General features: G+C 34.2%; 1 protein-coding gene across 2 annotated transcripts; it reads left to right on the top strand.

Annotated features, from left to right (window-relative positions):
- Positions 1-8,956: 8,956 nt before the first annotated feature.
- On the top strand, positions 8,957-16,058 carry LOC113498315 (lysozyme 2-like). 2 transcript variants are annotated; one of them, XM_026878294.1, is made up of 5 exons: positions 8,957-9,289; positions 13,195-13,294; positions 14,118-14,297; positions 15,322-15,395; positions 15,801-16,058. In XM_026878294.1, the coding sequence occupies exons 2-5, from the start codon at positions 13,219-13,221 to the stop codon at positions 15,939-15,941; spliced, it is 471 nt and encodes a 156-aa protein (XP_026734095.1). In that variant the 5' UTR covers positions 8,957-9,289; positions 13,195-13,218; the 3' UTR covers positions 15,942-16,058. The 2 variants fall into 2 exon arrangements, with proteins under 2 accessions (XP_026734095.1, XP_026734096.1); XM_026878295.1 differs by lacking the exon at positions 8,957-9,289 and having other exon boundaries at positions 13,102-13,294.
- The last annotated feature ends 833 nt before the right edge of the window (positions 16,059-16,891 follow it).

Here is a 16,891-nt window from a genome sequence, read left to right as displayed (position 1 = left end):
TCATCGAGGTTTTATAAAAAAAACAATGCAGGCTGCTCACACGAAATCCATCCAATTTGTTACATAATGAACAATAAAATCAACATATAAAATAGCCCATTAACCTTCCATTGTACTATTATCATATTATTTAAATAAAATTTCCAATTCGAATAAATATCTACAAAGCAAACTGTTGGTGTTCAAATTTTCAAATTATCGATATCGATACTAAATCGCAGCGCAAGTGGAATCGAATGCAGGGGGCCTACTACGAGCTCTAAGGGGAATATTATTGTAGCTGTGAACGCGTGACAGAGCACTACACCGAGAGAGTGGCGTCTCTTTTCCACAATTACAACATATTTATTTTACAACGCCATCTATTCTTTTGTTTGTAGAGTACCAGACAGCTGAAAAATACACTGATATATATCTAAATTTTTCCATATTTTACATAAATTACACCCAAATACAGAAACAGCACAAATGATCGTGCTCACAGAATGACAGAACATTTGTTCCGGTTAGTACTATATTTCTAAATACATAAATATCATAGATAAATTATATCCAAACATAGCAAAATATTATTTTGCTCATCACACAAACATTTGTCCCGGGTGGGGATCGAACTCACGACCTCTGGTATAGCAGTCAGGGCTTCTAACCACCAGGCCAATATTCAAGCCATAATAACTAGCTGTTGCCCGCGACTTCGTCCACGTGGTTAGAATTTTCCGCGTTTTTTCCACATTTTCCATTGTATCTTCGCTCCTATTAGTCGCAGCGTGATTTTATATAGCCTTTCTCGATAAATGGTCTATTCAATACAAAAAGAATTTCTCAATTCGAACCAGTAGTTTCTGAGGTTAGCGCGTTCAAACAAACAAACTCTTCAGCTTTATATATTAGTATAATTACTTTGGAAGGCGATGGTATGCCCCCAGGTATCAGTTGTATTTGCAAATCGATTTAATCACGATTCTATTTGATTCATACTCGAACGTGACAGTTCATCCGATTGTGGTATTGTTGTATTTGTAATAACGTTTTGTTTAACGTCAATTTAATCAAAGGTACAAATATAATGGTTTTGATAATCCTTTGTTTAAAGCCCGCTAACTGATGTTGTTGATGTCCTTGTCAATGGAATGCTACAGAAATTAAAATGTTTTTATCTATTTTATGACAATCTGAGTCATACTATATATATTATTTTAAGGTAAAGCTACATCAACCAACATCGATACAATGTTGTCCTTGAAAATTAACTGTCCTTCATCATTCGACCATGGTTTTATAATAGACTAACTTGTTATGCTTTGTAAACATGAATAGAATTGAAGACTTAATTTTCACTAAACATTGCATCCTGATGCTCACATAGTACTAGTGACCTAAATTCTAAACGCCTACAAATTTGGAATAGTTTGTCACACATGTGTCGCCGGAGCGAGTTGCTCATCAAAACTTAACAGGCGTTCAGTGTTGCGGTGTGCTGCCAAAGGAGTTTAGATAAACTTGTTATGTACGGGGTTTTGATGACGTTTCCTTTGAAATGCAGGAAGTTTTTAATATTCAATTTATGATAGAAAATACGTGCTTAGTGTTCGCAAAATTCTCTTTATTTTCATTATATATTGTTTCTTCTTTATCTAGCTTGCAACAAAACAACTAAATTTCTCCGAAGTTTAACGAAATTAAATTTGCGCTGCAAAATTCACTGGAATTCAAACATATATCCAACATCAACAAAACTAAAGCGTTATTTCTTAGTAACAACCTGAAGGAAAAAGGAAAATGATTTGAAACTTACTGTTAACATTCTTATTTCGAGGAAACCCTATCGCGCTCAGAAAATTATTATAATAAAGTGAAACAAAAGACAACCCATTTATATGGAAACCGGGAAAATATTTCTCTTAATATTTGGAATATGATGATCTTCAAACTAGGTCATTATATCCCTACAAGATGATCCAACACATGTTACAGCTAGGTAATGTAAACCGCTGAGGATATTATTTGTCTAAGTACGTAATAAGCTGTCCTGCATGATAATTAGAGCGATTATGATGTTTAACAACGTATGAAAGAAGTAAAAATAAAATCGTTATACATTTATACGTTGTACGAATATCTCAGTATTAGTAGACCAACTCGCACTTGACCATATTATTCTTTTCATTTATAATATCGGGCAAATTTAATGGCTTCGATGGCAACAACCTTCTTTAAGTAAAGAAAACGAAAATGGAACGAGCTTTCAATCAAAACGCATACTAAAAACTAAAAGACTTATTATAAACACTAGTATATTTTCCAGCCAGTAACTATTTTAAAGAGTTACAAAATTAAAAATGCAGGTAAAAAAATAAACTTAAATGATTTTGAACCTTATGGTACGGGGTTAAGATTGGACCTATTTTAAGTTCGTTAGCACAGGAACGTGGCAAATTGATTCATTATTTTTTGTGGTCTCTCACTAATGAGATTTCGCGAGAGTCTTTTTTTAGGGACCTAGGGAATGGATAAACAGCGGAGATAAATCTAAAAAGGTTTTGTAAATCAATATGAACCTACTTTAACTCTAGAATATAACTGTGCTGCAGCGGATATTATGTTTTTATTCGCATAAAATCATTATTGTTGATGAGTGATTCTTGCATTTTAAATACCTTTTACGTAGCCTAAATTAGCCCCTTATACTGGGCAGAGGTCTCCCTCGCTTGGCCCAAGACTTTTCTTTAAACACCACCTGTGTCACCCTGAACCTATCCATATGATGTCCATCATGATCATTATCATCATCAGTCCATATTCGTCCACTGCTGGTCATATTCCTCCCCTACTGCACGCCATCGAGATCTATCTTCGGCTGCTCGTATCCAACTCCTGCCGGCCATCTTGCTCAGATTCATGTTTAACCGACCGTTTATAAAAAGCGGATATAGGTATTTAATTAATCTACAGTACTTTACACGGACTGGATGAACCGAAATCTTTCATTGTTTTTAATTTAACTTGGAATATCTGCTTTGCTTAATAGGTAGTTTTTATTTGAAGTCGTGTGTTATTGTTGTTAAAAAACCTAGTTATCTTTACAAAACTAAAAAAAAACCTATTCAATAACATAAAAAAACTACAGTGATCTTGTGCCAAAAATTCTTCTCATGATTATCTACTCAGTTCTCGCGATACAAGTAAAACTCTAAAAAAGAAAACCTACAAAACTTATATCTATCTAAAAACACAAATCAAGAATATTATCTAACCTATAAATAAATAAATGTAATACAATCATGAAGCATAATTATTGCATATAAATCATAGGAACAAAAGGGGTCCTCTTACCAATTACGCGTTCCTAAAAATGATATACAATCACTTTATAAAGATGTATGTAATGCCGCACACCGGCTATGACTTATTATAAAGAATGGTGTACACTGGATGGCAAATAATTCAAAAACAAAAAAGTGTTTAGTTTAAAAATTGTTTAGAATGATGTTAGGCTTTTTACGGCTATGTAGACATAGTCACATGAGGTTATTCTACATGTTATGTTAATGATGTTAGGAGTCGCTCAAATGTAAAATCTTGAGAATGTCTTGAAACACCCAAACGAATTTGATGCCTATTCAGCTATTTCCATTGGCCGATGAATGAATGAATTTTATTCTGAGCTAAAAGTCAAGTGTCGTGTTTTCTAGACTGACGATTTTATTTCTACATAGCGTAACTAGAAACTAGAAGAACGGCTCTTCTGATTTTCAATAACGCTTGTTAGGCCTCCCTCTGTAGGCTTTGACTGGATGCTGAAGGCAGACCGGGCGTTGTGGCACAATTTTTTGGCAGACAATTGTGTGTTTCATCAGCGTTTGGCTCAGATTATCGATAAATTGAATACTTTTAGCAATGCCAATTCGGATAATGGCTATTTTATAAAGGAATGAGATCCTTTTATCCAATTCAACATTGAATGCATTTCAAACCCTCTTATATTTAATCCCCTACAAGAAACAAACCACTCCTACCGTCATTACCCTATCCTAGTCTTGTAAACCTGCCTTAAAAATTACGTTCCCGAAAAGGGTATATATTACTGAAATTACGACCTCAAAATTACAGGATTATCTTAACAAATGTGCGTATAATGTTAGGGGGGGGGGGCATTAGATTGTCCGCGAGAACCACGCCGGAATATTTATTACTCCACTTAACGCCTTTGTATACAAGGTGGGAGAATCAGCAATCTCCTTTAAGATGGTAGCGTCGGCGAGCTGTTCAAAATAAAGGTGTACAAGTTTTTATGTGTTTGGACCTATAATAAGATTCTATCACAACTATCCCATAATACATAATGAACTTATACTCCATATGTTTAGGTAGTTACCCAAAGGGAAACAATCTTGGTGTGCCTTTTTATGCAAACACATATTAAATAGATAAATGTCTGATATTTTTCAGTTCGAAAATGTTAGTCAAAATTGCCAACATCCATCCCACGGGTTTTCGTCCGATCACCTATTTTAATACTATTTTAACCTTTGCTTTGCTGCTGGAGCCGCGGAAGCCCTAAAACGGTGGAAAAATAATAACCTTATTGGTAATTATATTTTTGAGCCGTTTGGGCTCGAAACTTGCAAAGCGTTTGGTCGACTCTACCCATGATCAGAAGGCTGGTCTATATTTTGCCCAAAGAATTAGCCATACAACGTGGCAATGCAGCCAGCCTTCTGGGCACGTTTCCCGACTTTGGCAGGGAAGAAGATGAATTTTTTGATGCTTTATAAATAATATGCATTTTTCTTTTTATATTGATATAGTTTTTAAAAATTAAATATTAGTTTAATTTAACTTATTGTAAAAATAAGAACAATTTATTTAATAAATACAATTTCACCACATAAAATGAACATGCAAATCTTTTTAAGATTTAATTGACCACAGTTTCATCAGATTACAACTTTATATTTACTTGCAAAAGCTGTACAGCTTATTACAAATTGAAAGTCTTTCTCAAATCTCATTTTATTTAAAACCTCTACTGATACACATTTCTTTCTTTCCATCCACTGTACAGCAATCCCATTGTTTTAATTCCTCAGTAAAAGCGTTTTAAGGAATCATTCTCCATTTTACTTTGATAGGCTTTTCTTCGTTATTAGTGTTGGTAAGTGGCTATTCCATTTAATAAGTGGGTTCTGAACATTCATATTAAAATAAATGGTTCATTTTAACTTTGAATTGACTTGAACTGTACTTCATGGTAACATGGTCATTCACTTGACCATATTTATTTTTAGGTATTAGTTAAATATAAAATATTGAAAAAGGATATTTTATCGTTTGCGTTTTCAAAGAACAGATGATAAATAACAATTAACAAAAGTGCAGTACCTAAGTATAAAAGACAAATAAAATTATTAGAAAAAAAAAAAGATCACGACTCATGCGTATGAAATATACCTACTAAACAATTATCTACAACTGAAACTGAGCTACAATCACCATCATCATCAGCCCATATTTGTCCACTGCTGGACATAGGCCTCCCCATTGCTCGCATCCAATTCCTGCCAGCCATCTTGCGCGGATCATCACTAAACAGTGCCTGAGGACGTCCGGTCCTACACTACGTTTGCCGAGAGAGTTACAATATCCCTTTAAAAAGCCATTCACTCTCTTACAATGAATACTTCTTCAAGATTGTTAACCACATTTGACGACCTCCGTGGTCGAGTGGCGTAAGCACCGGTTTCAAGGTGTCGCTAGCTCTGAGGTCCCGGGTTCGATCCCCGGTCGGGTCAATGTAAAACTCACATTTTCTACATTGTCTCGGGTCTGGGTGTTTGTGGTACCTTCGTTGTATCTGAATTCCATAACACAAGTGCATTAGCAACTTACTTTGGGTTCAGAACAATTTATGTGATGTTGTCCTAATATTATACTTCTAGGTCAAACCGACTCCAGTCAACACAAACTCCCCAAGGACTCTAAAACCAGCAAAGCTTTAATAAAACAGTCGACAAACGAAAGCAGAATTAAAGATGTCCGACTAATTCTTTCCGTAATTACTTAATGTATTTAGATTTCCCGCCTATTTACATAATGGCCGCCATGCTTTAAGGCAATGGGTTCGCTGCTATTGAATACGAATGACGAGAATTGTCGTGGAAGATTTTTTGTCCTGTCTCAGTAACTTCTACTAAAATATTAGTTATAGAAATTTAAGTTATTTCAGTAGTATTAATATGTGATCGCTGTATTCACTATTATTGCAAAAAAGGTATTATTTTGCTCTATATCTTTCCCTGGAAAGGAGGTAGGTATACAGCCTAAATACCACCTCCTGGTAGGCAATTGATCTCCACACTAACTCACTGCTGGTTGCCGATTTCAGATTCGAATATTAATTGACTAGTCGACGTTTTCTCGCAATGTTTGCCTTCACCGTTTGTTGTGAGTTAGAATAATTAAGAAAATAATATAACTTTTGCTAAATCACATTGTTTATTTACCTGCGTTTAGATCGAACCTGCACCTTGAGGGCTCATGCATACATATTCACACACACAAACACGACACACTACATTCGTCGTTGTCCTTTTTTAATAAAACAACATCATTTGTTTCACGATATCAACTTTCTTCAACATTATATAAATTACATATTTTTTAACTAATTATAACACGCGGATTTTCCTTCACACACGCACACATTAACACAATAATGGATATTCAATAATTATTGGTTATGTATCGAATCACTTTTGTTCCGAAGGTCTTTAATATAAAAGAACACGAGAACGTAAAAACAAACCTGTTTCGTTGTTACGACGGAATGTTGAGAACATTCTTGTTATAAAAAGACTGGGGAGACGAGATCAGAAAATAGCAAGATGAACTAGACTTGGTAACCAGAAAAATTGGTTTCAGACAACAAATATAAAAAAAAACTTGCTATCCATTCTTAACTTCCAAGTCTCCGAATAGCCGAGTAGTTGAAGCCTCCACGATAATCTCACAGTGGGCGACCGTGTCGCAGATTCGATCCCGGCGTAGGACAAGCAGTGTGTGATCCACGAATCACATTCGCTTAATGTATCTTATTAAACTCTCAACTATTGATTTTTACTAATTATTAATATTATTATTTATTACTATAATAAAATGTCCCACAGTTAGTCACACTTCACTCTTTTACACATGATATTTGTCAAAATTAATAGACCACTTTTTTGACCGACTATACTTAGCCCAAGTTTTACTCTTTTTAATTATTTATACCAGTATTTTATACGATGCATTTTATGTTGTTTCACATTATAGTCTCTTGGTCCTTTTATAGCTATCTTGAACCCGGGGCCATTCACCTTAGTGAAGCCATCTCAACTAGCTAACCCCTTAGAATATATCTTTAGCAACTTGCATTTAGGTATCTTGCTTATATGATTACAACCTATTTTGAGGAGAAAGAGGAGAAATTTCAATTAAATTTTGGTTGATCACTCAGAATATTAAATTTCAAAGAAATATTCTTATTCTTATCTTTGATAATTTCTGAAAGTTTTAGTGACTAAAATAAGTATTTTAAAAGCGAAAGTTTGTATGTTCTTCCCTGACGCAGAAACTACTGAACGGCATTAGATGAAACTTGGTACACAGATAGGATAGTTTTTATTCTGATTCTGTTCACGTGGGTTCATTTTAAACGTTGGCCTCAAAAATACTGAGTATCAGACACAGGTAAAAGACCTGAATATTATTTTTCTTAACTGGCTACAAAAAAAATCAGAAAGTCGACTTCAATTAAAAACTTCTTCTTCAAGGTTCCATGCAACTGCGACGTCACAATTATTCGTCCGAATATTTTTTAAACCAGTTCTGTACTTATCACAAAGGCTGAGTAAAACATCGCGATCGAGACTCCGTTGTTAATTATTAAAAACGAATTCCCACGACTACTCGTATTGAATAATGAGCATAGTAAAAACATAACTACATCAGCCATAGCTTGGTGATCACGTTTCTGACCAATATTTCTAGTTTAGTTATTATTTTAATCATCCTATTTGCCTTTTCGCACCTATGTTGGGATCGGCTTCCAGTCTAATCGGATTCAGCTAAGTACCAGTGTTTTACAAGGAGCGACTGCCTATCTGAGCTCCTCAACCCAGTTACCTGGTCGAAACCTTTAGTTAGACTGGTTGTCAGACTTTTGTAGCTTTTGACTACCTGCAACGACTGTCAAAGATGTATGAAGCAGCCGGGACCCACAATTTATCGTTCCCTCCGAAACACGGAATTTTCCTTTCCACCGGTCGGGCATCAGGCTGTATCCCATGAACAGTTTTTTTTTCAGATTTAATTTTGCATTTGTGGGGGGATTTTACTATGTGCATTTCGATTCAGCCATTCCGAGCCGTAGTAAGCGCAGTAAGAGACTAAAGTAATATCACACCAATTTAATTTTAGAAGCCTGTAGATAAATCTATATTTTAAAAGAAAATTGTAAATTAACAAATGCGGACACAAACAAAAAAGCAGTTTAAAACCCCTGAAAATAAGCATCGGAATTTTTGCCACCTCAAAAACACGACGGTAAGAATACAATCATATTATTCAAAACCACACTGAAGCATGATGAATATTTTATGATGCAATAAGTACCTTAAGAGGTGTATAATGAGAAACAGGAAAATTAACTACTAGTTGTATAACATAATAAATATACATTAGGTACTTAAATGATTTATAACTCTAGAACAGATAAACGAAAACACATCATAAATTATAAAATTATTGACTGGCCTGTCAGTCTAGTGGTTGGTGGCCCTGACAGCTGTACCAGAGGTCGTGGGTTCGATACCCACCCATCACCAATGTCTGTAATATAAGCGGGAGGATTTGTTCTATGCCTGGGTATAATATGTATGTTAATCCATACCATCATTATTAAAATGGACAGAGAAAGAATCACACAAATACATAGTTCCATCTCTTTTTAACAGCCATGTTAGCAACAGGTGCACACACAAAACTTGATTCCGTCGTACACACTCACACATGCATAAACAGTCACAAACATACATACATGACGCTGTATGACACACCAGTAGTGTCTATAGCCTTATGAAGGACAGACAGCAAACACTCAATAAAAAAATATATATTATGATTATTATTATTTAAAAGTTCATTAAAAGTGGAACAGCATTTTAGAAATAAATGTGTTTATGTGTTGGACAGTGATTAAGTTATCAGTGTAGAACAGCAAATAGTGTAAAAGTGTTATTATAAGGTAATAAAAATTTAAGTTTTATTTTTGACTTATTAACATCATGCAACTGGATTTGTATTCTAATTAATTAATAACGTAAATTGGAAGTAAATAATGTTTCTATAGTTTATAATATTAAGTAACAAAAAATTACATGTTATGATGATAGCTTAAGATTTTCTAGTCCGAAATAGAATTAATCTATTACAAAAAAAAATATTTCCAAACTATCTATTTTTTTTTCAATTAAATCTGGAGATCGAATTTTGCCGAATAAGAAGCAAAAGTTCGCAAAATAAAATCAACACAGAAGTACGAGTACATCTAATATATAAAATTCCCGTGTCACGATGTTAGTTACCGTACTCCTCCGAAACGGTTCGACCGATTCTTATGAAATTTTGTATACATATTGGGTAGGTCTGAGAATAGAACAACATCTATTTTTCATACCCCTCAGTGTACAAGGGTTGCCCACACTAAAATTTATTTTTTTATTATTTGGACGAAATTTTTTCTCTTATTTTTTTTTTATAATGTGGCATTAAAAATACATACAACTAGAAAAAAAAATCGGCGAAACAACGTTTGCTGGGTCAGCTAGTATTATTATATTATAATAAAAAACGGGTTATTACAAGAGTTAAAACAAAACAGTCAACATATTATTATATGTATTTTGCTTGATAAAAATAAATTTCAATAAAATGTCCATAAATAAAAAATATACTATTGCGTACGTTGTAGTCTATTTTTGTTGTTTGGTATTCGAAAACATTATACTTAATTGCAGAAATATGTTGTATATAGCTCATTTTATAACATTTACTTCGAAGATTTTATTTAATACTTTGATATTTCCATCAGATTTACTATTAACTGAGAATTTTTTTTATATTTTTAATTCTACAATATAGTTTCTTGTCTTATCTCTGCTATTTTGCGTTTGTAAAAAAAAAAACAATATGATTATGCCTGACAGGGCCCACAATGTTTCAAAACTAATATACATCCTTATTCACCTTCGACCTAAGTTTACAATGTCGAATGCAATATAAACTATAGTTAAAGATACCATTTTGAATAACCTCGACCTTTCAATTAATATGTAATTACTATGATCACACGATTCTTCGAACAATATTACGAAGTTTAAATATGTGAAGTTCCTGTTTACTTACTGCAAGTTAAGGTTCCCCCCTCGAAGTTACCGAGCGATGAGGCTTGGGATTCTTTAGCTTTCAATTATAAAGACAAAGATTTATTTGATTTGAATATGGTTTGCCCTATACAGAGGATATTATTCATCATTCATATATAATTATATATACGCCACGTTAATACAAAGTACGGTGGTAAAGTCTTAAAATGAACTTGACGCAACTTTTAGTACCTTGAATTACTTTCAAATATCATCTCTGTCACCATAATACGGACTATAAGAGTTTAGTTTTATACTGTGATAAAATCTACAAATCAAAATAGACCAGTGGCAGTGATAAGAGTCACTGCGCCAAGAGTCTGTTGTGTCGCGGGTTCGATTCGAAGAAGAATTTGTTTAACCGACGAATGCTTGTTCTGAGTCTGAGTGTCTATGTGCGTGTGACTTAAATGTTTGTGAAACCCACCATGGCACAAGGATGAATTTTATTACAGCGGGTGTTGACTTTAAATAAAAACAATTGGAATAGCCAATCGACAATCTTAGACCAACCACCAGCGATACTCGCCATGCTTAATAATAGATGAAGCTTCTATCCATTTTCTATGTTGCAATGGATTTATACAACGCCAATTAAAGCGTTATTCCATAGACGAAAATTTATTTAAAAATATTAATTGTTGCATAAAAAACGGTATTAAGAACCTGCAGACCCGGGTTCAGACGCTGCAATTTAGTGACGTCATAGTTAAAGGCAATCGACATTTTTATGTTTAAAACTTGGAGGTCAAAAGTTTCTGTAAGCAATAAATATTTTCGTTCAACTTTTTCATTAATATCCTACTAATATTATATACCTTTGTATGTATGGATGTCTTTTTCTCCCGTTTTTATCCCGATTTTCTGTTCCCGCGGAATACTATGCAAATAAACAATAATTGACTCCATTTGTTAAGGTACTGAAAGGTCAAAAACACACCAGCATTGTTTACCTTTTTTGTACCGAAACATTTATTTATTTATTATTATTTTTTTTTTTATTTATTTATTTATTTATTTAATAATCACACTAATCTACCATTACAGGTTACTTAACCTAATGCGGTAGCTAGGACTTAACAAAGGTTTTTATTAAAGGGTATTTATGTGAACTAGGGTTTCAAAGATTGAATTATTATGCACATAGTTGCAGGTCTAGATTCCAGCGACTGTTTTAATATGTAATCTTCTGATAATTCTGATATGCATAGGCAATAAGTTAGCCTGATACACATGCCCATCATTGCTCCTCCTGGAATTGCTTGTTGCTTCATCCACTTTTCTCCTAGATATGAAATCCTTACTATTTACGATTCCCATGTTTAAAATTTCTGTCATTCCGCGAGTTCTTGGAGTTCTCTGAATAAATTGGTTTCCAAGAATTTCAAAATCTTTGATTGATTTGATATAAACATATGAAGTATAGATTATGCTATGAAAGTTTATCGGGTTAATTAAACTGAGGTGATTATCTAATCGGATACGAGAACCTGCCACATCCGATTCTTCTTCTTAACGTATATTTTCCCCAAAAACCAAGACAAAAATCGTGATTAAAACAGATAGTCCAAATGACAGTGTCTTCACAAAAAGTAACTTTTTTACGCGGGGAAATCTTCATGAGCTTCCTCCGCTCTGAGGAGGCAAAGAGGTATGCCGGTCGTTCCGGCTTAAACACCGGAGTGCTGAGTGCATGTGGTCTCAGGTACAAGGGAAGGAAGGTCTCAGGTTCATCCTTCCCTTGTACTACGAAACTACGACGATGACTTTTGATAGTGAGTATTATTCATTATTAAATGATGCAACGGTACACTCGCGCGTAATTATCGGGGTTACCCGACTAGTTTCGGACCCAACCGGAGTTCCCCAAGTCACATGAAACAACTATACACACATACACAGTCAGTCAGTGTCTTCCCGTTCCCGGCGCAGGGCCAACGTACAGATTTGGCACAAATAACAGCTGCACTAAGCTGCTAAATTACTCCGGCAGTCTGCGAGGCCACGGATGGTATACTTTGACAGCTTACTGCTAAGCTGCAGCCGGTCATCCGGTTTTATTGTTCAGATATTTAATGAAAATGTTCACCTGATAGGTTGTTCATTCATAAAGTCTATGTTTTTAAGTTTCATTACGAATAAGACTTTTTAACATCAGTCAAAAGGGATGAAATAAAAAAAAAGATTTTCGAAAGTTTGGTATTTGAGTTGTTTTTTTTTTTCAAAAAGTTAATGCAATCAGGACAGGGTTTTTTTTTCAATAAAAACGGAAATAAATATTTTAATCCAAGATGGGCAAAGTTGAACACAGGCTCCTATTTTGCCGGAATGTGTATCTGTACTACACCTGTCTCACGCACACTCCTAACCGGGTTATTCATAGTAACCTACCCCGGAGTAAGTTGAAAACAATAGTTTACTATATTGAACCAGTCATCATCCTCATCATCATCATGGAACCAGAGCTAAACCTCCTGTTTTCTCAATCATTATAACTTGTTCTAGAAGGCCCGAATCCAAAATAACTCTTGAAGCTAAGATTTCCTGCAACAATTATACGTTTTAGTAACTTTTTTTTATCTTCTCAATCAAAAAATTAAATCTTAATGATGTTTGGACAGATTCGAAAATATACACTAAACATTCAACCTTAAAACGATGCAATTATTAAAACTTCCGTTAAACAATTTTCCTTAATCTAATCGGATATTGCCTTCTCTTTCAGATAAGCCACAAGAAAAGGGACAAAATGCAACCAAAGCCGCTGGCGGTGATACCTGTTTGTTTGTTTGCTGTTTTCGTGTTTTGGATAACTGGATCCGCGGGTGAGGAAAAATATTGTATTTAATTGTTTTTAGGAATAAACTTGTTTCATTTTTAAAGACAAAACAGTGGTTTGGTCAAAAATGTTCAGAAATTGCGTAATAACCGTTCTTCACTAAAATTAAAAGTAATTTGGATAAAATAAATAAAGTTGAAGAATCCTAAAATCGAGAATAACCACAATTTTCTATTTTTTTCTTTCTGCCTTATTAGACAGACTCGCTCTTAGTTTTTTTATTTTTGATAAAAGTTGTTTACCTCTATTCTCAAAATCGACATTCGAAATCTGAGAATCACCAAAAAACGCCTTATAGTAATTTCCAATCTAGCATGGATACAGTCACTAAGCTGCATAATACATCTGCCTACCTACGATCTACGATTAAGTTTATTTGTAGATCGTAGGTAGGGTTAAGATGTTAAATATAAATTAAACTAGCTGTTGCCCGCGACTTCGTCCCCGTGGTTAGAATATATAAGTTATGATTTATATCTACCCTGTTTTTTCCACATTTTCCATTGTATCTTCACTCCTATTAGTCGCAGCGTGATGGTTTATAGCCTAAAACCTTCCTCGATGAATGATCTATTGAACACAAAAATAATTTTTCGATTTGAACCAGTAGTTCCTGAGATTAGCGCGTTCAAACAAACAATCAAACATACAAACTCTTCAGCTTTATATATTAGTATAGAGTATAGATATAGATTAGAGTGATCGCTTTATCTTGCCATGGTAGGCGTACTAATGTCTTCTTATTCTAATTACAATACTTAAATTACAACTTATTAAAATGGAATTACAATGAAATTAATTTTTTTCAGGTATATTCATCCCGAACTTGACAGAGAAGTGCTACAGATGCTTGTGCTACGTGGCTACGAAGTGTGACATTAGCCACGAGTGCACCGGCGGGTACTGCGGGCCCTTCAACATCTCGAGGGTCTACTGGGTGGACGCCGGGAAGGTGGTGCTGCCTGATGATGACCCTGAACGAAATCATGGTGAGGAGACTGGGGGACTACCATCACGTTAAAGAAACTAGTAGTTGTGGGACCGTGATAGCATAATGCATGGTTAAGGGGGGAGTCTGTCTGCCATATACGTAATAATATTATTTTTAGACGTGGATTTAGGCTGTTTTAGTTTTAGGAGAGTACCGTAGTAGGTAAAGTAAGCTACTGAAGTCAAGAAGAAAATAATTATATGCATGACAGGCAATAAAAATTTATTGCATTTCTGTTATTAAGTAAAAAAATAAATTTGATTAGTTAAGTACAATTTGAACACAATTTTTTTTCGTGTCACTGTGACATACCTACTGGTACTTGTAAATGTGTTTGTTAATTTAAATGTACCTATCTTAAATTACGCATTTACTTTTTAGTAAGTATTTAATTTTTATGAGTCGGTCTAATTATTAAAAACTAGCTGTTGCCCGCGACTTCGTTCCCGTGGGTAGAAGATATAAGTTACGATTTATACCTGCCCCGTTTTTTTACATTTTCCATTGTACCTATTTTCGCTCCTATTAGTCGCAGCGTGATGGTTTATAGCCTAAAGCCTTCATCGATGAATGGGCTATTCAACACAAAAATAATTTTTCAATTTGGACCAGTAGTTCCTGAGATTAGCGCGTTCAAACAAACAAACAAACAAACTCTTCAGCTTTATATATTAGTATATAGTACAGATAATATGAAATGCCTAATTTAAGTTGCAAATAGATATTATATCTACACTGATAATTTACAAAACGTTAAACTAACAAGAAAGAAAAAAAAACTTACATCTATATAATTTGATACGTAACTCTTCTGTAAGAAGCAAAGAATATAAATATAAGAAAAGTGTCTTCATAAAAAAAATCAGGGACCTCCCTTTCACAAAAATAATCTAAGAAAACAAAATATACATTTACGCAATAACTTTCAGCATTATTTTCAGCAAATAACCTAGTAAAGGTAATACGATAAACAAACACACCTGCTCGTGTAGTCTAGACATAAAATATTGCCTATATTTCAGGCTGGGAGGACTGCGCGCGAAGCTATCACTGTGCTAAGAGAATCATTGAAGGGTATCTGCAAAGGTTCGGGAAGGTAAGAGATATTATGTAACTTTTTGAAGCGGTAGAGTTTTTGTTTACGTATTTATGTATTTGTACTTGATTGCTATTTATTCTATACTTTCTTTTTTGAAAAATATTTTATGTTAACTTACAATGGGGGTGAATTGATACTGATTTGGTAGATAGCCACAAGAGCTCCACAAATTCGACACAAGGCCATCGAGTTTCTGGCTCGTTTGAATATTCTCTACAAATACTTTGATTACAAAAAGTAGAATGTATCCGTCTTCAATTAAAAAACTACTGCGTTAAAGTTGATGAAACATATATTCACTTTTAATGAAAACAGAATTAACAAAATACAGTCGTAATATATGAGGTACTTCAGAAATAGGTTAAAAAGTGTATGTTTCAATATTAGTTGAATACTTTCCAGGATTGCAATGGCGATGGCGTGACCAACTGTTACGACTACATGATGGTGAACGGCAATGGCGGCTACGGCTGCAGCGCGCCCTTGAACAGGTCCGTCAATGGGAGACGATGGCTGAAGCGTTTCGAAGAATGTCGAATATAATAAAACTAACAACATAAACGCAGCCATAATTTTAATAAGATCGATGATGATGCTTACCAGCCTGGTCAAGTGACTTTTCGCCAATCGTTTGCGTCAATAGAAAACGCTCAATCATAATTATGAAAATGACATTTCGGTTTGATAAGTCACGTGACTTTGACCTGTCAATTTTATATATTTTTTTAATAATGGATTCTTAAATTTGCAGTTGGACAATACTTTAAAACTTAGCCTAACAAAAGGGTAGTAAAAATACAAAAATAAACAATTTTTTTTTATTTGTTTCACTCCTTATGCAACAGACAGTTTTCTATTGACGTTAATGGTTGTAGACTTATCACTTGGCTATAGAGACTTAATATTGTCTTTTAGAATAAGACTGTTAATGTGTAAGCGAGACAACTGATTACGCAGCGTAGAGCGACATCAAGCTCTTACAACTTCTTAATTGAAAAGGTGATAGGCCCTCTGTATTATAATACGCTGAACTTTATTTATCCTGGAAGCCTCTTGAACGTATTAAATTGAGTTTGCCTCTGAGAGCTTATGAAGATCAGTGGGAAGAGCCCTCGAAACTAATATCTGGCAATCGCCGGCCATTTGCAATCTAATTACGTCACTAGAAGCTTGCTATTCAAATCGTAACGATAGCCGCCATTTTGTAAGAAATAACGAATCTAGCATATTATAATACAGGTCGTTGAGGATGTTGCATTTAAATTTAGAATGTATTATTTGAATGCCATTAATTTAAATGTGAAGTGAATTTAATGGAATTATAATATTTTTATACTTTTTAGTTTTGTTTTTTAATCGACCTAAAGAAAACTTAACTGTTTGTCTTTATTTAAAAAAACTGTTAAATAGGTTCTGAAACCAGGTAAAACATTATTAAAGGTGGCTCAGCCGTTTTAAGGACAATTATAAAAATGGTCATCGAATCACTCAAT

This window comes from Trichoplusia ni, chromosome 10, assembly GCF_003590095.1.
Source record: "Trichoplusia ni isolate ovarian cell line Hi5 chromosome 10, tn1, whole genome shotgun sequence".
NCBI classification, from domain to species: Eukaryota; Metazoa; Arthropoda; class Insecta; order Lepidoptera; family Noctuidae; genus Trichoplusia; species Trichoplusia ni.
This window is presented reverse-complemented; position numbering and strand designations above follow the sequence as displayed.